Source organism: Ahaetulla prasina, chromosome 1 (genome assembly GCF_028640845.1).
Source record: "Ahaetulla prasina isolate Xishuangbanna chromosome 1, ASM2864084v1, whole genome shotgun sequence".
In the NCBI taxonomy this organism is placed as follows: domain Eukaryota; kingdom Metazoa; phylum Chordata; class Lepidosauria; order Squamata; family Colubridae; genus Ahaetulla; species Ahaetulla prasina.
Window position 1 is genome coordinate 148,149,721 of NC_080539.1, and position 27,893 is coordinate 148,177,613.

The 27,893-nt window shown below is 36.1% G+C and overlaps 1 protein-coding gene across 1 annotated transcript in view; it reads left to right on the top strand.

The window, feature by feature from the left end:
• SNTG2 (syntrophin gamma 2) overlaps window positions 1-27,893 on the top strand; it is a 305,949-nt gene that overhangs the window by 136,712 nt on the left and 141,344 nt on the right. The window contains exons 2-4 of the mRNA XM_058177752.1: window positions 2,294-2,431; window positions 13,918-13,974; window positions 14,053-14,110. Coding sequence (XP_058033735.1) covers window positions 2,294-2,431; window positions 13,918-13,974; window positions 14,053-14,110 — 253 coding nt within the window. The remainder of the gene's footprint in view (window positions 1-2,293; window positions 2,432-13,917; window positions 13,975-14,052; window positions 14,111-27,893) is intronic.

The window sequence follows — 27,893 nt, forward strand, 5'->3', positions numbered from 1 at the left end:
AGATTATTCACCAAACCTCTCCATACTTTTTAAAAATCTCTCATGAATTTTATCTGATTACAACTTTCCTAAACTTCTCCTTCCTCTCAACCTTTTCACAGTTCCTTCACAGACAGTTGTACTTTATTGTACCCAAGGCCAGCAGTAATTTTGCCATATATTTGACAGTTTGATCCTCATTCATTCTGTTTATATGACCATACCATCTCTATTTACTTTTTGGTACCCATTCGTTCTTGAGTCTATCCTTTCTGTTTTTACAAAAATGCATTTTTAACATAGCACATTTCTAACACATTCAGCTTAGTTTTCTATTTTACCCGACATACCCAGTTTTCAGTTCCATATGACAAAGTATACAGATACATGCTACCGTGTACTTTCAATTTTTTAAAAGAAATATTCATTCTCTTAATACTCATTCTCATATTCATTCATTCATTCATTCTCATAACACCCACCATCTTTTGGCTAGCATTCCATCCCATAAATTGACTCCTTCCATTTCTCTCTCCCTGCCAACTTCTCATAAGCAAAGTCAGTGGCGAAGAACTCTCTCATTGTTTTATTTGCTGGGGGGGGGGTTTGTTCCCCGTACCCATGGCCATTCTGTCTCTCTAAGTAAAGAAATGTCCTTGAAAGGTTGGCCAAATTGGCCCTGGGCTGTCCAGTTAAATAACAAAGGGGATCTTACACATCTTTTTTTATGCTCCTGGCTCAATGTTGAACCATTGTCACCTACATGTTTTATTTCCATTATATACTTACTCTTATCACATTCATCAACCAATCTTCAACTCCATATTCACATAAAATGTTCCACAATTCAAGTTTATCATATACTTTATCTAAATCAAAAAGCATGCAATAAATTTTATTACTTTGTTGCTTCCTTTGCCGATACCTGACATTTCTACTTGTATTTTCAATATAATGATAGATAAAAAATGAATACTGGGTTAGAAGTCTTCTTGTTTCCTACTGACTGACTGCATAATATCAAAATGTTATCCTACTTTAGTAAATTTAATACAGTGCTTATCTTCTTTGGTTTTAATTCAGATATGCTTCCCCCCCGCAAGTTTTACTTTTATACTAAATCTTTATACTAATGTTTTTATACTAAAACAATTTTTGGTTGTAGAAATGTTTTTAAATCTAAGGTCAAACCTCTGCAGTAGTTTTGTAAAACCTTGAAGGAAGCGGGATCAACTATATAATTCTTGTGCTGCCCAAAGATAATACAGGTCCTCATGTTATGATGGCACTTGGGACCAGCGTTGCCATTGCTAAGCAATGCAGTCTTAAAATGTGATATCATGTAACTGCCTTGCTTATCAACAGCAGTCCAGATTGCCATTGTAATCCCAGGAAGTGTGGGTGGTTAAGCGGGAAGAGGCAGGAGCACAGGGGATGTATGGGTGCCATGTGAGAGGGTGCCACGGGGAGGCTGGAAGAGGCCTTGAGCAGGTCAGCTGAGGCTACAGGAGGGAAGGTGGTGCTGCAGATGAGAGGATGTACAGACTTCGCACTCCTCAGTAGAATCCTTGGGGGAAAATGCAGCAGGAGAGTCTTACTGAGGCAACTTATAATCTTCCCTGCTGACTTCCCCATTGACTTTGCAGGGAAGGTCGCAAGTGGCATTGTTCACTGTGATATTATCATGAGCCAGGCTACCTGAATGACTGGATCACAGTCAGGTGATCACGGGGATACTTGTGACAGCGGGAATTTCGAGGACCGATGGTAAATCCATTTTTTCAATAGTGCCATAAGTTTCTATAGTTGCTGAACTAATGGGTGTATCCTGTAACATATCTGCTTGCCAAGAAATATCACAATATCCCAAATACCTTTTCTTTCCTTTTTCTGCACCGTTATTTTCAAATTTGAGGTCACTTATTAAAATGGTTAAATTAGTTTTTGGCCTAGCATTGGGAGGAAAGTGCAACAGCAGTGTTATGTTGAAAGTGGCGGAGGTTTAATAAATTATTTAGGGGACTATATAGAAAAATTGGCCTTCTCTGTCAAAATGGGGATGGAACTAGTTGAGGCCTTTTTATCAGTTCTGCTATGTAATTTTGCTGGTATGCAAGAACTAAATTGGAACCTGGAATACTTCCCCTAAAAATCTCCCGGTAACTTCTTAACACTCTGCTCTGAAGAAATAGATGAGAAATATCTATTATTATAGATAGGCACATCTGGCATTATAGAGACAACCTTATCATTTTGAAAAGAAACATGCTCAGAAGTCTGTCATTTTGATCTTTGATATTATTTTGCTTTGCAGACAAAAACTGGAATTGCTTTGCTATATGATGAAATATCTGAAAATGCCTATGAAATCCGATTGAAGCTTTCAAAAGAGGTACTAACAATTCAAAAACAAGATGTCATCTGTGTTAGTGGAAGTGTTCCCAATGCAAATGTAAGTGCTTCAAATCTTATGGTGGGTTTTTATTTATTTTATTTTATTTTTAATCCCACTGTTACTATTTTTATAAATAACTCAAGATGGGGAATATACCTAGTACTCCTTCCTATTTTCCCTGCCACAACAGTCCTGTGGGCTGAGAGATAATGACTGCCCCAAAGTAATCTAGCTGACTTTCATGCCTAAAGCAGGACCACAGATCACAGTTTGCAGGTTTCTAGCCTAATGCTTTAACCACTAGACCAAACTCGCTCTTATAATCATTATTGTCATCAATATTGAATTATGTCATCAATATTGCTATTATGTTTCAAAACTTCCTGAAAGAAATTTTCAAAATTTCTAATTCTAATAAAGGTAATTTCAAAGCAATGTCATTATAACAAATTCTCCAAAGAAAAACTGAAGTTCAATTACTTGAAAAGAATAACAAAAGTACATTTCCCTTTGTAGCTATTAGACATGTGGTAGATGAACTTAGTGCTCTTAAATGTTTTGGATGGTAGTCCCCAGAATTCCCATACTGTTTTGTGTTGTGGGAATTGTCATTTAAAACATGAGATCTTCAAAGTTGTCTACCTGCATGGTAGGCATAATTATGAAAAATTTATTTAGGACATTACTCTATGGGATCTGCTCAAGAGTTCACCATTTGAACACTTGGCTTGAGCCAAGTTGATTCTTACAAGGCTTCTGTTTTAGTTTGCAATCTGTGCTTTGTGGCTTTCCCCACTAAAAGTTTATCAGCAAAGTGAACTGGAGTTGTGAGTAATTCACTGATGGCCCTCAATTACTTTCCTTTCCTGGAAAGCTAACATGCAGGGCAGGTTGGCTGATGCAGTGCAAAAATGGCTGATGAATTGTCTGTTTGAACATGATTTATTCATCCCCATGGTTCCAGCAACTCATCTGGTATTTGTAGAAGGGCAGAAGAGAAGAGCAGCAGAAAGCAAGAGGGAAACAGCCATAACTTTAAAAATTGTTTCTTTTACAAGAAAAAGCCCAGAAAGTCTGGGTTTGAGTGTTATTTCAGTGTTATTTTCATTCTGTGCAGTGTTGTCTCTTTCCCTTCATGATCTGACTCTTCCCCCCCCCCTTTCATTACAAAAATGCTTTTCTTATCCTTTCTATTCTTACTCAGCAAATTCTAGTAGATAAATTTACAAGAATTTGTACTTGTATAGTAGATAAAACTCATAAAATTATTAAAGCAACTAAAACATGAGAAGAGGTTCATTACTATTCTTCCTGTTGTTATTTTTTTACCTCTTTCATTTTATTTCACTTATTACCCTAGAACAGTGTAGCTTCCTACACTAATTTGGTTCAAATCAAATATTGAACATGGAATTATGTATGTAGGTCAGCCAGGTGATAGACTGCCTTTTTTTGTTTATCTAAATAATTCTAATAAGGAAAGTTGTCTTATACCTGGTTTTTAGAACATTGATTTTTGAAGTTCTTCTTGCTGGATTTTTGTCCCAGATTTGTCAATATTCTAACTAACAGCAAAGAGAATCTCATAGTGATAAAAAAAAGACTTTTGTAAAGATTTGAGATATTTCAATTAGGAGTCCCTGCTTTTAGATGACTTGGTCTTGCTTGTCAGATTTTGCCTTACAAAGTCTCAGAATCTTAAAGGAAGGTTGAACTATCCTCTTTAAAGTTTCCTGGAAATGGATCAGCTGCTTTGCCACCAAGTAGGTTAATCGCACTATGTTCTGAAGTGAGGGAATTATTCAAATAAGATATATGCTTTAGTAATTACTATATAATTGGGCTGCTGCTGCTGGATGGCAATTTGGGAACAAAACATGAATTTTCACAATGATTATATCCATATCTTGCATGAAGAACTTTCTGTAGTAGGTACAGATCTGAAAAACCTGAGTTCCTCTTGCATAATCTTTTGGAGCTCCTCATGAATGGTTTACTTTAATTCAGAGCCTAGGATTAGAAGTCATGGATTTGTAAATATTATTATCTATAAGCTAATTAAATCCACTACTGTCCTATATCTAACGTGTTTCTAAATATCATAGTGAATCAACTATGATCTGATGATACGAAAAACCTATTATCTTGGTCCTAAATATTAGGGCAGTGAAATGCTTTGAATTCAACCTGGAAAAGGTGCTTCAGAGTACATACATAGGAGGGTGAGAGTAGCACCTGGCTGTAATCCTTTAAAGCCTTAAAGATTAAGGACAATCATCTCTCAAGATCACTTGGCTACAGAGGGCAGCCATATAATTTCAGGAAGGAACTCGGCAACTTTAACAATTTACAGAAAGATGATGTACCTGAAACAGCTATTTAGAATGCAAATTCTCGCACCATCTGTGATGATAGGCTAAGTAGGTTCTTCATCGTGACCACAGGCATTTTTTCTTATAATACTGATAAAATAAAAAGTCACATTTTGGAGAGGGGGGAAGCAATCTTACAAAAATATTGTGAAGCTACTTTTTTCTTATTTAAAAAGAAGTCAGTATAATTAATACAAAAAACCCCTAAACTCCTCCCACCCTAACTTATGAAAGAATAATGGCTATCGCAGAGGGGGGAAATAAAATAGGACACAGCAGATGATTTATGTTTGTGGGGTTTGTGTATGTTCAATAATCTAGCCAAAAAGAATATGATGATTACCAACAGATAAAATAAGGTAGCATGTCATTAATGTTTCCAGTTTGTATAAACTATGTAGGGAAGTTTAAATTATTAATAAAAATAGAGCTGATTTGCACAGAATATTTCAAAACTCATATATTACAGCAAAACTATTCAGACCTCAAAATTCAGGCAATAATAAATGTTAAATTCTGTTACATCAGTCATCCCAAATAATGGATATGATCCAAACCTCTCTGCAGGCTGGACCTTCCATTCCCAATGGGAATAAAGGTTAAATAATAAAACCCATGAACAATACCTGGAAACTTTTGGTGTGTATGTTAGACTCAAGTTGACTGGCAATATTGTAAGTTTGTGAGTGGTTCCTCCTTTGTCTTAAGATTGTATCAGAAGAAGAGTTTCTATAGGGTACTTAGAGAAATCCAAATTCAAGAAACCCCATAATGTTCTTAGAAACAGACATTTTAAGGACTTAAGCTAATCTGCAACTAGAAAAACATGACCGGTACTTCCTTGAACTGTTTGGCCATACCCGACTCTATTCTGTTCTTTATGTTTAGGCACGTTTTCTACAAGATTTTGTGATAGTTCAGCTATCCATAAATAATCCCCTTGAGAGAGCAGTTGTATGTTTTTGGGCTACCATATTAATAAAAACAGAGCCATAACCATATTCAAATTTTTGATACTACATTTGAAAAAATTATCCCCATGAAAGTTTAAATTTCACTAATATTTTTCTCCTTTGGCTTCTTTATGCCTATTATGGCTCACAATAGTTATTTTTTATTCTTGATGTAAACTGAAGTATGCATTTATTAAATGAGGAAATACTGTAGGAGAGGAGAAATGTGAAAATAGAAAAGTAAATTTAAATCAAGTTGTTAAGATAAAAATGTATTTTTGTTGAACTTGTCTGACTATGTATCCTGCTTTCTAGTACTACTGTCTGAAAATAATACTGATTATCTACAACCTACTATTTATAAAACTCAGTAGAATCTCATTTTGAAGACAGGCTTATCCTACATGTTTAAAAAAAATGATGAGAGTTGTTTGAGGCTAAATGTTAAGATATTTCTGACTACAGCACATTTAGAAGGATCTAGGCTACTTTCACATCTTATGTTAAATAAGCTTTGCTTTAATCATGGGTTGCTAAATCAGAAAGAAGCACCATTATGTTCTGCTTATTAATTTATATCCTGCCTTTTGTTCAGAAACTCAAGAGGGCATGCATTGGAATCCCTCCTTCAGTTTTTCCCATGGAAATCTTATGAGATATTGGCCTGAGAGAAGTGGATAGTGCAAAGTTACCCAGTGAGCTTCCAGGGCTGACAGAAATTGGACCTCCATATTCCTAGCTCAATACATTAACCTCTAATCAGGAAACATAAAAACCTGATGAAAGGATACAGGATCCTTGGGAAAAAACAATGAGAGTCTGTAACTCATAACCCCAGATACCTTAGCCAAATTTAGGGAGAAAAAATGTAGGTACTGCAAAAATCTGTCCCTTCCCTCCCCAACAAAAGACTACAGGTAGTTTGGAGAGCAAAGGGATTTGCTCCTTCACTCACTTCCAGAAAATGGGACTTGAACCAAATCCAGTTGTGGTAAATTATTATTTTGTCCTTTTTTTGAGCTAGAGGTGATATAAGTGATTGATTATGTGCAATCAAGTCAATGTCGACTCTTAGCAAGAAGACTAAACAAATGCAGGTAATGATTAAATGTGAGATACACGGGTCAATTTGCTTTTTAGGTACTTTCCTCATAAATGGCTTTCTTTTCTGCTTCACTGAAGTAAAGGGAAACCTGATAAGGTAACCCCATAACAAAAGGTGGCACAATCAAAATTGGTGAATTGACTGGCCGTTCATAAATAGCACAAAAAAGATTTCTTACTCTTGCCTTCTCTTCACAAATAAGGAAAAGCTTAAATGTTAAATTCTGTCACATTTCATTTTCATTTCATTTATTTGATTTTTATACCGCCCTTCTCCCGAAGGACTCAGGGCGGTGTCATCAATCATCCCAAGTAATGGGCATGCTCCAAAGCTCTGTAACAGTATAAAACTTTGTTTCATCTTTGATGCTGCCATCACTTTGTAGATGGGATCCTAGGTGTTGACCAAGGTCTAGTGAAGACCAATGGAAGGCGTTGGCCTTCATTAGATCTTCACTACTGACTTGTACAGTGGCAGTGCTCAGGCTGATATTCAGTCTTTTTGATGTTGAGGCACAGGCAAAATTGTCAAAGGCAGTTTATGCATACCGCTGCAGTTATTCTCTGGTGGTAGCTGTGAGCATGTCATCGTTGGCATAGAGCAAGGTCCAGGGGTTGTCATGTTGCAGTTCTTTTGTGATAATATCCATGACGAGAATGAACAGCAATGGTGATAATGCTGAATTTTCATGAATGCCAACTTTCACCGGAAAGCTGTCGGAAAGGCCGACAGTGCATCCATCACACGAAACTGCTGGTATTTGTATATAGCATTTGGACCCATGTTATGAGTTGCCCAGGAACAACATGGTCACCTTAAGATTAACTGATGCGGAACATGGTCAAAGACTTTTTCAAGATCAAGGAAAACCAAATGTGTGGCTTTTCTCAGTGTTTCTCTATAAGCATTTGAACTGCAGAGTCTGTAGTACTAGAGCCTTTGACAAAGCCGCATTGATTGGTATTGATTTTTAGTATGTGCTAAAGGAGTGGCCCCCAACCGTTTGGGCTCCAGGGACCAGTTTCATGGAGAAATTTTTTTCCAAGGACCAGAGGGGACATGGTTTTGCATGCTGCTTGCATCCCACAGATGGAGCTTTGCTTGCTTGTGCAGCCTGGTTGCGAGTATGTTGTGGACCGGTGCCAGTCCATGGACCAGGGGTTGGGGGCCCCTGTACTAAATCATCTATGTCTGTGAGAGGGAAATCAGTCTACATATGGCAGGGCCCTAAAAACACAACTTCCTGGCTTGTCGAAGAAACATTTTTGATACTATGTTGAAAGGTAAAACACCCCATGATACCTCCCACTACCCAGGCTGTACATCAAAACTCCTTTTCCATCCATTCCACAGGCAGAAGACTCCCCTGACCCTCCACTCCCCTGACCTTTTGTAAAAGACCTGGTTCTGCTTACACACTTGGGGTCCACAGAACACTGAAGTCCCTTCCCATCTTTTTAATTATTTTATTCTTCTTTTTAACTGTAATCATATATATAAATTTATATATAATAATATGTTATATATATTATTTATGTCTATTTGTAGATCGCACAGAATTGGGCAATTTCTAAATGATAAATAAATAAACCAGGGTTTTGGACTAAGTTGGGAGCAGTGTGAAAGCTTAGCATTAAGACTCTGGGTTTGTTGGCTGAAAAGCCAACAGCCCAGGTTCGAGGCCAGTGTGCTGCATAATGGGTGAGCGCCCATCCTTGTCTTATCTCCTGCCAACCTAGCAGTTTGAAAGCATACGATGCAAGCAAATAAATAGGTATCATTTTTGGTGGGAAGATAACAGTGCTCTAGGATGTAATGCTAGCCACATGACTGTGGAAAAATCTTGGGATAGTGCTGGCTCAGTGGCTTCTATAAACAGAAATGAGCACTATTCCCTAAACTGTTCCCTAGTTCACTTATGACTACTGGAGAAAATCCGCAGGGACTCCTTTATCTTTAGCATCAAGTGTATTGCATGCACCCAGCCATACTCTTCACCAGTAACTCAAAAGGAAACACCGTTTGCACATGTAAAGGCATACTTCTACAGGCACAATTAGGTGAAACATTTCGCATAATGTTGAATGTATTTTATTTTTCATGCATTGTGAGAATTTACAGTATAAATACAGTTTAATGCTCTGCAAGTCAGCATTAAAATCAATAAAATCCACAACCTAATTTCCAATTTCAGTATTAAGAAAATGGGCTAAAATTAAATTAGCAATTATTTGGTACTGCTGGTTACACTTAATCATCAAAGGCCGTCTGGAAGAGACAAGTTTTTACCTGCTTGCAGAAGAGAAAAAGGATGGGAATCATCCTGGTTTCCTATATTGACTTAGCATTCTCCAACTGAGAGTAAAAATTGAGGGAGAAAGAAAGAGAGAGAAAATAATTGCATATAGGCATGATTAAAAGTAGGCATAATATTATGTTACTTTAAATATTTCTGCCAAAAGGCTTATAAGTTCTTCCCACTTGCTCCCAGTATCTTTATTTTGTATAATTCAATTAATATTCTGTTTCAAGTGCACAAAAGGAATTAAGTTCCTATTTAGCATTCATAAAAGCTGTACATAATTCTGAGGTAGGTTGTTTTGCATATACAGTATGCTGTGAGGATTCTTCATTTTTCACCTACATTTTGTTATTTAACTTTTTTACTTCTATTATTTTTTTCATGAAGCTTAAGCAACAATATAACCACGTAATTTGTTATATAGGCCCAATCCCTTCCCAGGCAATGTAGGAAAAGCAATGATACATTTTGCCTAATCTTAATTCTGTTTATTTTATGTATTTTATCTTACACACACACACACACACACAAACATACACACACATATATATACATATACACATACATGCATGGAAAATGTAAATATGGGCTCCAAATTGTGCTATGGCAAGGAACAAGCTGCATCTTTAGAACTTCTTGAGTGATTTTGGGAGATGACAGTAGTAAATCATCAGATATCATCCAATCCCACCACCTACAGAACCATTCTCCCTTTTCAGACATGGACACCTGGCTATATGTAGTCTCATAAAGACTGGTCAACCTCACTGAACTGATAACCCAACTTTATTCATTATGGTTTCAATCTATAGCTGAATAGTCAGAAGCAGGGTCCCCCAAGATCTTTTCAGGGCTCCTTGAAATAAAAATTAGTAATCCTATGTTGAAAAATAATACTAATTATTATTAACTAATATTAAAATCCCATCAAATAATCATGAGAAGCAGTAGAAGCGTTGAATATGTCAATTTTAAATCTTTGATATGGTAAATATCAACAAATATAACCAATACAACTGAAAATTTTGTGGAGTCCTCCATAATTCTTAAAAGTGGGAGGGTGTTCTGAGATGAAAAAAGTTTAGGAAACACCAATCTAAAGTACACTGGTCACGGAACACACAAACTGAAAAATAAGGTATTTAACAGCCTTCAAAAATGTTTCTTTAATTACAAAAATCATTATTCACTGTAAAAAAAGGAACAATTGGCTTAATTGTAGACTGCTAAGAGTCGCTCTGTGATGACAGGGGCAGTCTCCAAATTTTTATATATACAAGAGATTTATAGAGTTTTTTGCTTTAAATTCACTGATTTTGCCTGATGTTGGAAGAAAGGTTGACTATGATCCAAGAGAACATAATTATATCCATGCGTTCCTTGTTTTATAAGTGAATACAGGGTACGGAACTGATTATACAAAATGGTCCTTGCTCTGTCAATACAAAATCAAAATGTTATTTAAAATTTAAAGCATTTTTTTCTAAGTGAAATCTTGTCAATTGCTTTTCATATGCAACGAGATAGGTTACAATATTGCTTCAATGTTCAAAGTTTCTTGCTCTTTGTAGCCATCACATCCAGCAAATCAATTCTATCCATTTGAGGACATGCATAAGGGAAGAGTGCAATGGCTTGTCCAGTTATATGAATGCAACTTCACCTATTTAACATTGTATGAAGGTTTTTTTTTAATTTGCATTTATATCCCGCCCTTCTCTGAAGACTCAGGGCGGCTTACACTATGTCAAGCAATAGTCTTCATCCATTTGTATATTATATACAAAGTCAACTTATTGCCCCCAACAATCTGGGTCCTCATTTTATCTACCTTATAAAGGATGGAAGGCTGAGTCAACCTTGGGCCTGGTGGGACTTGAACCTGCAGTAATTGCAAGCAGCTGTGTTAATAACAGACTGTCTTAGCAGTCTGAGCCACCAGAGGCCCAAAGTGTATTAAACTTGCACAAGTAACTATATAATCAGTTAGACTTATGGAAATTCCTTGGAAACCAAACAAACTTCTAAGACTGGTGCACAAACTTCTAAAAAGCACAAATAAATACAATAAGAACAGTATTAAAAACAAATATATGCCCCAGGATAATGTTGCAGGATCCAATCTGTATCGGTCACTGGGCAAGCAGTTTAATCTTCTGAGCTTTCAGACTTGTGCTGGAGCCCATCCTTGGGGAATTTCTAAGAAATATGTCTCACGTGCAGTATTAAAAACAATCTTGATCTATCCAACAGTGTCTGTTCTTAGTGATGAGAAATGGCATTGTGGGTAGAACTGGACTCAGTGTGTTGCTAAATTATATGATATTTAATGTCAATTAATAAAATAAGTCATTTCATCTTCTATTATTATATCAAATTTCAAGAAAACAGAGCTTGAATAAAGTGTCAAAAATGCAAGGTGCTATTACATATGAACTAGATTGCATGGGAACAGTCCATAAAGATTTTTATCACTTAGTACTCAAAAAATACTAAGAAATTAGCCATAAGGAATGGATTAAATGAAAAGAACACCGGTTCATTGGAAGAATAGTCAATTGGAAGTGGTAGAATCTGATCTAGACTAAAAACTTAAATCCAGTGTATAAAAGATTGCAAGCAGAAAGGACCAAGTACGAGTATTCGTTGGAAACAATATCTGTATTTTTAATTCTTCAACAGTTTAAAGGCCAAGAAAAATATTTAAGAAAAAATGTATTAATCAAATTCACGTATCTGTGTTACTATAGTATTCGTATCACAACTCTCTTTTTTTAATGAGACATGTGCTTGGCATATCATATTTAATGTCTCTGAATGATATATTAAGCTCCCATTCAACTTTGTGAATAGAGAAACAGTTTGAACTCTCAATGGAGCATCAAAAAAACTTCAGTAGACAAGTACTCGAACAGCATTTTCTCTTATAAAACATTCTATAGTTCAAGCACCGAACGGAGAATATAATTCTTTCCCTTTAGCATACACACATAGCTGGCATAGCTATTCTTTTGCAGAGAAACATGACGCAAATGCAAATAAGTAAGAAATAATAAGCAAAAAAAAAAAAAGAATAATAGCATCAGAAAGTAAAAAGATATTAAAATTAATTTCTGCCATTATTCATTGTACTTCTCCATACTTGTCTGTCCTTAGAAACTATTCTTGATTCCACCAAATGTGTACACTGCCTTTTTTCTTTAAATAAGTCATCTCTTTCTTTGAAGATCTCATCAAGTGAACTAATCATGATGTTGGCTTCCCCTCTTCGCCCACTCAGGTTTGGTAATGCAAATCAGGTCTGCTCTTTCATCCACAATCCAATTATGGATGAGAACAGATTTGCTGGTGGACTTGGCATTAAGTAGCAGCAGATGAAATAAAGGTGGTCAGATAACCCAGCAACTTTCCTCTTGAGCAAGAGAGCTGGAAAGGAAGTGTATCAAGAATAACCTCTTGCCTTTAGAGAGAAGGGTGTACAATTTTGGGGGCCCAGATAATACTTGTTTATAGTAAAAATCCAGCAAGAGGAAGGATAATTTTTCAAGTTGCAGAGTTAGTGCAAGCAGCAGGGGCTTGGCTTTTTTAACAGTGGTACAAACCTAAGAAGGGAAAGTGCATGTTTGGGCAATATTAATTTCACTAATTTTCCTCAGTTTTTCATTATAAGCAATAAAATTGGCTATGTGTTCCTGTGCTTCCCTTTTCCATGCATATGCATAGGGAAACATTTTATGTTTAAACACATGTTTCTAAGCAGATAATTACTGAAAGTGAACATTCCCTTTCATTTTTCGGTTTCTGAATGGCCAGATATCTTTGTCCATGCTCTCTTGTCTTGTCCATGCCCCCCACTTCATTTCCCATCTATTCAAGCCACCTGTTCACTTTCTTCTTTTTATAAAAACCTCATCCCTGATTCTTTCATTTTTGCCATTTACTGGCGCATAATAGAAAACTCTCACAAATGTATGAATTTCTACTTTCGTAAGCATAGATGACACCATACTTTCTGACTAATCCTTTAATTTTTCTCTCTCACAATTTGCTTTCACCGCTTTGCTTTTTTGCCTTTATTTATTAACTCCATTCTGCAAAATCAGATCCCTTTCATTCAGATCTGTTACCTCCTTCCACATCTATTCATTTCGTATATACGGTATATTCATTGTATATATTTTTCTTTCTTTCCTTTCAGTCACTTTTACTCTTTACCATTTACTTCTCTTAGATCACAATTATCCATTTATGTATTTAAAAAGATGTATATACCCATGTTTAGAAAGATGATTTTCGGTGGCTCACAACTGAATAAAATTACTGCATAAACAGTATAAGTACAATAAAAAAAGCAATTTTTAAAAAATAAGCTGTGATTGTTACCAAACAAATTCATATATTATTGACTTCTTTTGCCCTTCATGATTTTGGTCAACAGAGAGTTTCACATAAGTTTTTTTTAGTAAGATATAGGAAGAATAGACTGGATTATTGACCATAATCATACCTGCACCAGTTTTGGGTGCTTTGGTAATATGTAGCATAACCGAAGTCCAGTTTTACAGCAAGCACGCTCAAGTTAGAATCTATAATCTAGCTTGCATACCACCACACTATAACCTTTGAGCAATCAATAACCCAGAAAACTTTTTGAGTGTACTGAGACTAGCATTGATTAAATGCCATATTTTTCTCCTTTTAACTTTCTAGATCAAGTATTTGCATAAACCAAAGTATATTAATAAACTTCTTAAACATACTTCTAATATTGTATTTTCACCTAAATTTATTTTTTCTGCCATTTTTTAAAGCACAGAACCGTTAAACTTCGTAGACAACCAGTTGGCGGCTTGGGCTTAAGTATAAAGGTATGCATAATTTTATAATTATGTTGTTTTGTAATATATAGTGCATAAAAGAAATTTTATTTTTCTCATCTCTTTTAGGGTGGTGCCGAGCACAAAGTGCCTGTTGTTATATCAAAAATACTTAAAAACCAAGCAGGTAAAGCAATTATTTATTTGCATAAGCAATGAAAATGTTACAATTAAATATTGATATATATTGCAACGAATTAAATATTTTAAAGGTTAAAAGTTACTTAATTTGTCTGTCTATCTAATTTGCTTTATTATTCATTTATTTAGTTCTGCTGTATCCATTTTCTACTGATTTCAAAGTAAAAATGAGAAAGCTATTTTTGGCCCATTTTATTGATGCTTTTCATCTACAGGGCACTGTATTATTTACTCTTCCAAGATATTCAATTTTCTAAATTTCAAGCAGATTGACTTTAAAGTCCCAATTTTATAGGCAATTAAACTAAGTCAAATATAATTGTCTCTGTACTTTCAATAGGGGTTTCACCTGCGTTTCTCTCTTTATTCCTGTATATGTTACTTTCCGTTAGTATAAATTGATCAACATTCTATTACAGCCTCAATTATTTTTCCACTTACTTTTAAAGCCAATGAGCACAAATGAAATTTATTAAAACTGTTAGGCTGAACAGAATATTAATCTATAGGAGGAGGTTTTTTTTATATATTTTCAAAGCTGCTTGAAAAATGAACGGACATGCTTCACATCTCTGCATGCCAGTTCATTTTCAGAATAGATAATTGCAGTTTTCATTCATTATACAGGCAAGCATACATGTACATACGCACACATACATATACCAAATTCTAAATGTATAATAGAAACTTCTCATCTTCTCACTCTTAAGCAATCCTGTGAAGCAGGAGGGCAATTGTTGTGACCCAAGGCCCCGGACTTGGCCTCCTGGAGGAGGATGAATCAGAGAGTGAGGAGGAGGAGCTGGCAAGGCTGACTTTTTCTTGGGAGTGTTGTGGGGGGGGGGGGAAACAGAAAAGCAATTTAGTGATGGACGTAGCTGTATCATAAGGAAGTTGCATGGAATATCACATAAAATTAATTAGGGAATATGTTGTGTGTAGAATCTGCCCAAAGTAGTTATTATCAACTTTGGAAAAAGAAGTATCATTTATATTAATCAGAGAGTAGTCAATTTCTAGTACATACTTAACTTTTTTAGGACTTCAGGAGCTGCAAAGTTAATAGGGCTACATAGATACAGAGACTTTATGCCTACTGTGGGGCATCCACTATAGTTTTTCTACCTACAATGGCAGAACACTGCTTTTAGTTCTTATTAATTTTGACTACTGGGCCTCCAAAGGCCACATGTTATAAAATGAATGAACATTTTTGAGTGTTTGAGAAAAATCCCAAAAAGCTTAGAACCCTCTAAGTACACTCACAAAAGTTACCATTATGAATACAAATGAAGAAAGCTTAAATGGAAAAAACAAATTTCAGACAAAATTTCAGAGTATACAGAAAATATTAACAACATAATAATTGTTGCTGTTGTCTATACGTTTGTTTGTTTGTTTGTTTGTTTGTTTGTTTCTTTTTAAGCAATTTAAGTATGGTACCTAAAGAATAGCAAAATCCCAGAAGGATGCTTCAAGGAAAAGTTTTTTTTAATGAAACTTGTTACATTATTCTGACATACTGACTTCTGATTGATAAAGAAGTAATGTTCTATTATTGAGGACAATCTGTGTTTGTATTTATTTCCTCAGTCTTCTTTTGCATTCTTCTTCAATTGCATTAATATCTTCCTAAATTGTAGGCATCTTCCTTCCTTGTTCAGTTTTTGAAGAATTCAGGTTGACAAAGGAAAAATAAAGAACATGTTGCACAGGATTTTTCTTCTCAACATCTTGTGAAAAAGCAAGCTCCTTTTTGCTGAGATGCAAAGTGGATTTTATTATTCTTAATCAGGGCACGCTGGGACAGAAGATTGCAATTTTCAGCAAGCCATCTATAAATGCTAGAAGAATGTAGACAAGAAAAAATCATATATTGCGTGAGAATGATATACCAAATTAGGCACATCTTTAAATTGAAAATGTGGTATTCCTGGATAGTGCCCTCCCCAACTTATTTTGTACTCGCTAGATTTTCACTCTTTCCACTTTGTTCTTTTTCTAGTGATGTCCCATTTTTAGTAAGCAGCTTCCTATTTACAAGTTCTTGATATGTAGAAATATACCTAAGGCCGTGCTTTCTAGCTGCAGTTCTTATACGCTTCAAATTAAAAATTTGAAAGAGGCCATTTAGGCCAGTGAATCGAATCTGCTTTTCACTGAAGGAATCTAAATTAAATACAACCCAAAAGATTACTATTTAGCCTCTGCTTGAACATCTCCAGTGGGATATGGGAATCTACCACCTGCCTCAGTATTTTGTCTACTGTTAGGAACGTTTTTTCCTTAACATCTATGCAGTAGTCCTCAACTTACAACCACAACTGAGTCCAAAATTTCTATTGTTAAGTGAGACATTTATTAAGTGAGTTTTGCCCCATTTTACGATCTTTCTTGCCATAGTTGTTAAGTGAATCACTGCAGTTGAGAAATTAGTAACCTGGTTGTTAAGTGAATCTGGCTTCCTCATTGACTTTGCTTGTCAGAAGGTTGCAAAAGGTGCAACCATCATAAGTATGAACCAGTTGCCAAGCATCTGAATGTTGATCAAATGATCGTGGGGATGCTGCAACGGTTGTAGCTGTGAAAAATGGCCATGTCACTCTTTTCAGTACTGTTGTAACTTTGACCGGTCACTAAATGAACCGTTATAATTGAGGACTACCTCAACTTATCAGATTCTTGGTTTCTTGTAATTTAAATCCATTATTCTATGTCCTGCATTCTGGAAAAAATGGAAAAATGATTACAGTCATATTATGCGTGACGTCTTTTCATGAATTTGTAGAGCATTATTTATATTTCTACTCCCTTGTAAAGTTTCCTTTAAAAGAATATGACCAATTTGCCCAAATAAAGAGGGCCGCTCTAAAATGTTGCAGAGCTCCCTGTGATCAGCACCCTGTCTTTATTTTGCATTATTGGGCCTCTAGTCACATGCCAAATCAGTTGTCAGATCCAGAAAATTTGACTTTGTAAAAATATACAAATAGAATGAGACTATTGCCCTATACACTGTAAGCCGCCCTGAGTCTTCGGAGAAGGGCGGGGTATAAATGTAAACAAACAAAAAAAATGTAAAAAAAAATAATATATGATTTTTTAACAGTCAGCTGATTACAGTGCTTTGCTTGCTACAATGATCAGCAGGAAATAGATACAGTATATATTAATCTTCCCTTTAACCCTTTATGACATAGGCCCAACAACACCCAGTATACAGGTACTCCTCAACTTAGGACCACAGTTGAGCCCAACATTTCTGTTGTTAACTGAAACATTTGTTAAGTGAGTTTTGCCCCGCTTTACGACTTTTCTTGCCACAGCTGTTAAGTGATTCACTGAAATGGTTAAGTTAGTGGCATGGTTGTTGAGTGAATCTGGCTTCTCCATTGACTTTGCTTGCGGGAAGGTCACAAGAGGTAATCACATGATCCCAGGATACTGCAACCATCATAAAGAAGGAACCAGTTACCAAGCATCTGAATTCTGATCACATGACCACGGGGATGCTGCAATGGTAGTAAGTGTGGAAAAACAGTCATAAGTTACTTTTTTCCAATCCCATTGTAACTTCGAACAGTCATTAAATGAACTGTTGTAAGCCGAGGACTACCTCTATTTGCAACCAGTGGCAGTAAGGGAGAAAGGAAGGGAGAGCAACACAGTGTCTCTTGAGTAGGAGGGATAGCGAAACTATCTGTATTCCTGTATGAATCTGGTCTCTATGTGTATGGGAAGATAGAGGGAGCAAATGAGCAGTTGCTCCATATCCAATAACTTATATTGCTTTTCCATAAGGTATTTTTCAAAGCTGTGTCTAGATGTGAGATCTAATTCACTCACCCACTTCCCAAGGGAAGCAAGAAGGATAGAAGGGATAGAAGCAAGAATTTATCACATTTCCTCTGATTCTCTACATCGTTTTGTTGCCTTTAATGTTGTATCCATAGAGATCAAGTATATTAAGACAAGGCATAAAAATAGCTTCTTGGGGGAGAGGAAATAGTCTTCTTTAATAAAGAGAAAAAAGAAAATAATACTTATAATATATAAGAAAGATATATAATATGACAGCGAAATGTAACAGTAGAACTAAAAAGAACCAGCTTAGTCTTGTGGTTCAAGAACTAGGCTAGAAAACAGGAGACTTTCAATTCTAATTCCACCTTAAAAGCATAAAAGCTGATTAAGTGATTTGGGGCCGTTCACTCTCACTTAGCGCAAACCTCACCTCACATAGTTGTTGTGTGGAAAATAGAAGGAGGAAGGAATATTAGGTATGTTTGCTGCCTTAAGTTATTTCTAAATAAGTAAGTAAGTAAGTAAGTAAGTAAGTAAGTAAATAATGTTGCTGTTAGTTGCGAAGTCATGTCCGACCCATTGTGACCCCATGGACAACGTTCCTCCAGGCCTTCCTGTCCTCTACTATCCTCTGGAGTCCATTTAAACTCATGCCTCCTGCTTCAGTGACTCCATCCAGCCACCTCGTTCTCTGTCGTCCCGTTCTTCTATTGCCCTCAATCTTTCCCAGCATTAGGCTCTTCTCCAGTGAGTCCTTCCTTCTCATTAGGTGGCCAAAGTATTTGAGTTTCATCTTCAGGATCTGGCCTTCTAAAGAGCAGTCAGGGTTGATCTCCTCAACCCTGTAAATAATATGTAATAATATTATAATAATATTATTATAAATAAAATAATAATATTATAAATAAATAATATGATATAAACAAATACACATTTCAGAAAAAAAATAAGTTGTCTGCATAATCTTCCAATCCAACCTGATCAAGCCAGGCTGGAAGTAACATTCAAATGTTGAAAGAGGCTTGTTATGAAGCAGAAGCTTGGGATATTTTATCGCTGGCTTATTTATTTGTATGTGTATGTTGTATGAGTGCAAACTATGTAGCAGATGCTTTTCTCTGGTTTTACAGACATCACAGGCTTCTAAATATTGCTATGCTTCTGATTATCATAAAAGTCAGGCAATTAAGAAAAACCATAATCTTTGCTGACCCAGTATCATGTGTTTAATTCACCAAAGTATGCTTCTGTCAAGTGTGAGAGAATAAGATGAATACTAGCTGTTTAGCAGTGTAATTTCTGCTGGAAAAAGTGGCCTGCCTTATTAAAAAGTAATGTCAATTTATTGCTTACTCGATAAGATTGCATAAAGCTTTACATTGTCTATTCAGTCTACTTGAGTGGGATTTTGTTATTACAGTATGATTACAGCAAGTTTGTAAAGTTGTTTGTAAAATTGTTTTCATATGAACCAATTCCCATTTATGTTGTTTAATATATGAACTTAAATATGAACAATAACAGTATCTCAGTATTAAGAGGGGGATTAAAATATGCTGTAAAAACAAACATATAATAATGTACATATTTATTACTGAGAGCATAATTTTCCACACTATTCCTCCTTCACAATGTTCAGCACTTAGAATTTCCACCTTTGCCTAAGAATTATGAAAATGACTCCAATACAACTGGAGGGTAAACTGGTTGTGAAAGACTGATTTAGGAGACAATCCAGGCTGCAATTTTAAAATGAAAGGAGGGCAGAGAAAAACTGTAGAAGCTTCTGCAAATGTAAACAGGACACTACTATTCTAATATCCTTCCAAACATTTCTCAGTTCTGTATAGGCACAAAAATACAAAGGATGCTTAAAATCAGAGCTCATGTCTTATCATTCTACATATACTCTTACTATCAAATAAGTCCCATTGACTATAGGACATACTTCCATGTAAATGTGCTAAGATTGTGCAATAACGATATGATTCTAATTAGGCAGCCTGGTATATAATTGGCCAATCTAAATCTCAGAAGGTATATTCCTGTAATTTAAAATTTTACCAGTCTATGTATAAACTAGTCCTTTGTATTTACCTGCTCATTTCACTACATACAGATAAAACTCAAATAGTTTCCAATATCTACAGTCATTCTCAATAACCAATTTGATCTAGTGGTGAAGGTAGCAAGCTGGAAACCAGCTTAGTCCTCTTCTTGGTATGAAGCCAGCTGAGTGGATGTATTTATTCTCTCTCAGGGATAGGAAAGAAGTCACAGCAAACCACATCCAAAAATCTTGCAGAGAAAACTGTGTAGACTTGTCTAGGTGCTTGCCAGGAGCCAAGACTGAATTGAAGGCTCACACATAAACTAAACGTTCTTCTTTAGTAGCTGTAGCAAATTCCATATTCTTTGAAAAACATATGTAGAGTTTAACACATATCAGAAATTGGTTTGTCTGTGTTCAAACATAGATGACCATTATCTGAAGCAGTAAATGAATGAGTTCTGATCAGATTCAGAAGAGGAAGAGACAATCAGACGCATAGGAGCTGCAGCATCAGAGGCAGAACACGGGAAAACGGATGGAAGTTCATGACTAGAATTTCATTTACATTCCCTTTTATTTATTTTCTGGTTCTGACTCACATGCCACGTTTTGGTCTATCCCCAAATGCCTGTACAATTAGTACACTGTGCCGAAATCAGCTTTCCTCAGTTTTTGTGCATTTAACAGACAAATCACCTATCAAAATATTTATAACACAAAAACAAACAATAATTGTGTCTATATATGGGGCACTGCAGTGACTTAGTGAGCTAGAGTTGTGAAGTATAGTAGAAAACTATATTTAGCGAGAGCAAAATGTAGACATTCGTGGGATGATAAAATACTATGAAATAAAAATACAATTCTTTTCACTTGTTAAATAGCCCAAAATATAATTTTTGACCTACATTACTCTACAGAAGAGCATTCCATCTGTTGGCTTTGTGCACATTCCCTTCCCTCTTGACTGCATGACTTCTTTGTATTGTCTTAAAGCAAAAAATATTAAGTTCTTTTGTTGACATCTATTTCCAGTGAACCATTCAGAAGATTTATCCTTCTATAAAACTCAGTAGATTCTGTCATGTTATTCAGTTCAGTAAGCCCATTACCTCTAGTGTTAACATGCCCGTGTAAATTACACTAACCTTTCTATTTTCAGATGTTAAGAGTACTTTATAATTGCTTAAGAAGAGCTTTATTTCCTTTCTACAAAATACTTTATTGGAATAATAGAGTTGTGAACTAAAAATAAATCAAATCAAAAAAGTTGGTTCCATGGATTCCTATAGTTAAAAATAAAAGTATTTAAGTTTAAAGCTTAAAAACTGAAAAAAGCTTTGGGAGAATTTCTAAAGGCATTATATTTGAAAATATAATAGAGAACCTGCTCAGCCTACCCAGAAGATCATCATCTTATCTTGAAAAAGTTTGCTTTAACCCAAAAACTGTATAACAGTATTTAAATACAAATTATTATTTGGAGATTTATTTATTTATTTATTTATTATGTTTATTTATTTGTTTATTTGAATTTATATTGCCGCCTTTTCGCCCATGGCGACTCAAGGTGGCTTACAGAATATAAAACCACATTTAAAACAATAAAACTAATAAAAAAGAAACAAATTAATATAGTATAATATAATAAAATCACCCAACCCCTGCTCTGGCAACAGCAGATCACACGGGCCATTTAATGGGCTCCATCCCACTCTGGGTTCTCCAGGCCCACTGGCAGAACCAGGTCTTCAGCGCCTTCAGGAAGGGTATTAGGGTGGGGACCGTTCTAATCTCTGGGGGAATGATGTTCCAGAGAATTTATGAAAGCATATCAACAGCAACTACCATTTTTATTTTCCTAATGAGTTATTTGAATGGCTGATCTTAAAGTAGGAGAGGTGAAGGAAATCACAATTCCTAAGAAGTTATGGATCATGCAGTTTGGAAGCAAGTCTGGAGAAAATATTTTTTCACATATTCAAGAAAAGGGCCTCAGCAAGCAAAGCAAACCCCCAAAAGATATGTCCTGTCTCTATGAAAATCTTAGATAGGTTCATAATCAAACAACTTATTAGTCAAGACTTTAAGTAACTACGGTATCTTGAAAGGAGTCATGGAAACAGCAGACAAGTGATGCAGATGTTTCACCCTGAGACTGGGAGGGTTTAATTTGCCCTTAACTGTTGTATTTCTTTTTGTTGATTAAAACTTTGGGATGCAGTTGGTGTAACAGTATGTAGAGTTGATCTTGGATGTAGAGGAGGGATGAGCAAGTCATCAAAAGGGGAAGTGCAGAAAAGATGACACAGTCCTGTGAAAGAGGGAACCTTGACAATACCCTCCCTCAAACTAACCTCACTTCATCTTTGTTTAAAATGGGGAGAGAGGGAGAGAGAGAGAGAGAGAATTACAACTAGTCTTTATCAGCTACAGTATGGTGGTCTTATGTATGCGGAGAAAGTAGGATTGCTGTCACTTATATGTTATTGCTTTAGAGTCCATTATGGCCTTAACCAAGTGTAGGTCTGTCCTTAGCAGTGGTCTTGATCAGGGAAGCCTTGTTAGCCCTGTTGGACTGCCTAATGGAAGAGTGGAATATGTAATACACTGCAATTGCTTTAGGAGTTTATAAATCATTTAGAAGGTCCTTTGTACACTATTGTGTGGTCAGAGTTTATTAAGTTGAAGGACTTAAATCCCTAATCCTTTCTTGCTTTTCTCCCTTAGTGCTATTTCAGGTTAATATTTTGGTATTGCAAATAGTCTCTTTTATCACACGCTACAGTAAGCTTATATTTGAGCACCATACTAATACACTAACTGCGAGGCTGAAAATAAAATCTGTGAAGCTATGTTTTGATTGATGTGCCATCTGGGAAAAAACAGGACACAGCTACAAGATAAAGTACATTTAAAATAAAATGATCAGGTTGGCAGCATGAGTTTTTCCATTATCCAGAGGTAGCAAGAAATCACAAGAGAAGCATCATTCTATTAATCTATGATAGCTTCTGTGGAACAAGCCGCTCTGTATTCCTGGCAGGTAAACCTTCATTCCCACTTTTAGTCTCACTTGAATAGCCCGAAATTGGATGGGATGCAATGTAAGGGGTTAGAATAGATCCTGGATCTCCCTCATTAGTGCCACTGTGGCACCCTTCCAAAGGCAGATTTAGTCATACAGATAAAAGCAAATAATGGACATGAAGATAATGTTACTCTGTGTTCCATATCTAATGTCCCCATTTCTGAGCTCTATTGATGGCGTAATGGTTTTCCAGAAAACCAGAGTGCGCCTCACAGTTGCAGTTCCAGGTATTCATTTTTAGTGATATTCGAGCCCACACCAAATTATGTTCTTGAAATTCAGTGGCACAATTTTAAAATTATTTTTATGTGTCCAGATGAGTGTGTCAAACCTCCAGTAGGCCTAATTTTGGTGTAAAAGTAACAGTTCTCCCAGTACAAAAAGATTAGCAGGGTAGGAACCCCTCCTGAGACATCCTTATAGAATAGAATAGAATAGAATAGAATAGAATAGAATAGAATAGAATAGAATTTTTTATTGGCCAAGTGTGATTGGTCACACAAGAAATTTGTCTTGGTGCATATGCTCTCAGTGTACATAAAAGAAAAGATATGTTCATCAAGGTACAACACTTACAACACTTAAAAATAGTCATAGGGTACAAATTTAACACTTAATGATACAACACTTAATGATAGTCATAGGCTACAAATAAGCAATCAGGAAACAATATCAATATAAATCGTAAGGATACAAGCAACAAAGTTACAGTCATACAGTCATACGTGGAAAGAGATGGATGATGGGAACAATGAGAAGATTAATAGTAGTGCAGATTTAGTCAATAGTTTGACAGTGTTGAGGGAATTATTTGTTTAGCAGAGTGATGGCCTTCGGGAAAAAACCGTTCTTATGTCTAGTTATTCTGGTGTGCAGTGCTCTATAGCGTCGTTTTGAGGGTAGGAGTTGAAACAGTTTATATCCAGGATGTGAGGGGTCTGTAAATATTTTCACAGCCCTCTTTTTGACTTGTGCAGTATACAGGTCCTCAATGGAAGGCAGGTTGGTAGCAATTGTTTTTTCTGCAGTTCTAATTATCCTCTGAAGTCTGTATCTGTCTTGTTGGGTTGCAGAACCAAACCAGACAGTTATAGAGATGCAGATGACAGACTCAGCTGCTCCTTGGGCAGTTTGAGCTTTCTGAGTTGGTTCTCACTGGTTCTGCCTTGTATCCATCTCTGGTACTGAACTGGAGCAATGACAAACATTGGAAGTGAGGAAATAAGGAGGATTGCTGATTCTGTCGCTCATACCAATTCCAGTCAAGTTAAGAAAGCTTTCCCTGCTGTCTAAAATGTTAGGATTTCAGAGTGAGACAATAAGAACAAGCTGTTAGGAAGCTTCTTATTAAACTGGAAGCATCATTATCGAAACAGATGGAGGTATTGGGGTATAAACAACAGTAGTTAAGTACATTTCTGGAAATTAAAGTTTAGACACAAGAAAGTAAATTTTGGATCATCTTATTACATTCAGTGGGAACTAATATATGTATCCTCTGCCAGTATTATTCCCATTATCTGTTTCTAACCAAAGTATAGTTTAGTTTTGTCATTCATAAGAAGGAGGTAAAATATTATGAATTTATTAGTCAAATGACTAATTTGCCTTCTGTCTTGCTATTAATGCTGAAATAAAAAAAATACTATTACAGATTTGAAAGCTTGCTTGATGGATTTTTAAAGTGCCATTGAAGTTTCCCACAATAACTTATTTATAAATACATAAATAATCACAAAAAGCTTACAGGAAGATTCTGCTCAAATAATTACAGGTAGTCCTCACCCATTGAGACCAGCAATTATGTTGTTTAGTGCACAGTTGCTAAGTGAAAAATCACATTACCATGGCAGCTTTACATCACTTAATGACTTGCATTTTCCTTCAGTATATTCTGTTAACTCTGCTTGTTGGAAGCTTGTTATGAAACACACAAGTGATGATCACGTGACTATGTGATGCCTTGGCACGAATGTGAAGATTGGTTGCAAAGCTAGGGGTTTTTTTATACCATCATAACTTCCAACAGTCTTTAAAAGAAGCAGTCAGTAAGTGAGGACTATCTGTATTACTCAACTATTGCTGTATATTGATAACGCATGCCAGTTTGGTCTAGTGGTTAAGGCACCAGGCTAGAAAGCAAGAGACTGTGAGTTCAAGTCCTGCCTTAGACATTAAAGCCAGCAGGGTGACCTTGGGCCATTCACTCTCTCTTACAATCCAGCTCACCTCCCAGAGTTATTGTAGTGGAGAAAATAGGAGGAGGAAATTGTGTTGGTGGATAACTCAATAATAAAGATGGGTTAAGGACAAATAAATAATAAAAGAAAAATAATATCTTCAAGATTAAGAGAGGAGTCCTATATTCTATCACCTCATGACATATGCCTGATGAAAATTATATGATTTGGTATAACAGCTTCAGTTACTCATTATTATTATTATTATTATTATTATTATTATTATTATTATTATTATTATTATTATTATTATTATTATTTGCCATTTTAGCTACAAAACCTCAAGCATTAACATTAGAACATTACAACAATATTCATAGTAGTTTTAACTACAAGAGAGGTAACAGCAAATTGCTAACCATTAGTCACAATGCAGCTTAGCCTTTATTATAAGTTCAGTTGTAGTCATTTTTCTATGAGATAGTTGGTTTAAACCTTACTAATGTTTTTTTGGATTATAGTTTTCTCCTATTTCTATGATGGTGAACCTATGGCACGTGTGCCACAGGTGGCACGCAGAGCCATATCTGTGGGCACGCAAGCATTGCCCTAGATCAGCTCCAGCGTGCATGCATGTACCAGCCATCTCATTTTTGGGCCTTCCAGCCCCACCGGAAGTCGGGAAATGGGCTGTTTCCTACATCTGGAGGGCCGCGGGGGGGGTTAGGAAGGCCGTTTTTGCCCTTCCCAGACTCCAAGAAAGCCTCTGGAGCCTGGGGAGGGTGAAAAATGGGCCTCCTTGGCTACCGTACCATCGCGTGTCAATGTGCGGGGGGGGCGCATTTAATTATGGGTGTGGGCACACAAGCACGCGCTCCCCCCACTTTTGGCACATGACGGCAAAAAGGTTAGCCATCACTGCAATACATCAACAGCCCATAATTTTGGCCCCTAATATGCAATTCTCAATTTTTTTTAATGTACAGGAAAAATATTCAGGTCTCACTTTTCTTTATATAGAAAATCAAAATAAAAGAACAATAAAGGACCCAGATTGTTGGGGGCAATAAGTTGACTTTGTATATAAATATACAAATAGGATGAAGACTATTGCTTAACACAGTGTAAGCCACCCTGAGTCTTCGGAGAAGGGCGGGGTATAAATGTAAATAAAAAATAAAAATAAAAATAAAGAACCAACTTTTTATAGAGGGCACTAATCACAAATTCCTGCCATCCAAACAGTACGGAATGTACTCGTTTTCCTCAAAATAAAAGCAACTCATAAATGATTGGTCATGTAAATCTTAAATAAAAGGTTCCTTATCCTGGATGTATACATACAGATACATTATCTGTAGCTATAATCTACATCTGTAATACAGATCAGTTGTCCCTTTTGTTAATCCAGAGTTTGTACTGAAATATATCCTCTCCAATATTTCAAAAGATAAAACATTTCAATCAAATAGAAATATTATACTTAGTTGTTAAACACCATACAGGCATTTGGATGCTTACTGTTCAGTGTGGATGTAGCAATTCTGAGGCATTTTTTCCCCCCTGCCATCATTGAACAGGTAACCACCCGAAGTTGTCTGGGAGTTGGTCAACCTAGAAAATAAGACAAATTAAATGAAAAGTTAAGAATCCTGCTAAATCAGGCTAAAGACTTTTCTAGACCAGGATCTTTTTTCTTTTGACCAACAAGGCAACTTTGCAAAATCTAGTGTCACATAAAGCCAACACAGTTAGCAGATGTGATAAACTTAGTCTCTGAAAATGTGTCCAGTCTCCTTTAAAAGCCATCATGTTACATTGTCGGATTAATTTCACCCAAATAGAAAGAAAGAAATTGATGAATGAAAAGAATGAAATAGATGTTTTTGAGCTGTTCAGCCCAGTAGCAAACAAGATGTCAGTAGAAAGTCACTTTGTTTTGTTACTGAGCAATAGAAATAGTGTATTTTCCTCATTTATTCCTGAACTCAGGATCCAGCTGTGACCCTTGCATTTGGATGTTTCCATAAGAATTTTCCTTTCTGCTATCCAACACAGGCTAGAGGACAGAATCCAGATATTTAGCTTTCCTCACCACTGCCTAGGATAATTGGAATTGCAGCATCTGTTCCTCAGTTCTAGGATATAGAGAAGGCAAAGGGAAGAAAAGTGCAGGGCGTAAAAAAAAAGAGATTATTGTATGCGCTCTGCTTTGAAGAACACTCAGAAGGTGCAACAATATGGATAATTTTTGGCATTTCTCTTTGTTCTATAACAAATCTTTTCTCTACCAGCTGCACTGGCTCCCAGTAAGTTTCCCAGTGCGATTCAGGGTGCTGGTTATCACCTATAAAGCCCTCCATGGCATAGAGCCAGACTTTATTTATGGAGTTGCTTCTCTCCCATTGTTTCAACTTTTACTCCACCAGAGCTAATAAAGCATGCTCTGGGTTCCTTCTAAACAGTGCCATCTTGTTGGACTCCAGAGTCATGTCTTCTCAATGTCAGCCCAAACTCTATGGAACAGTATCACCTTGTATATTCAGATGGCCCAACTATTTAAGCTTTCATAAGGCATTGAAGATCTGTTTGCTCAGATCTGTTAGCTCAGGCATTTAGATGGGTGGATGAACTGTGCTGT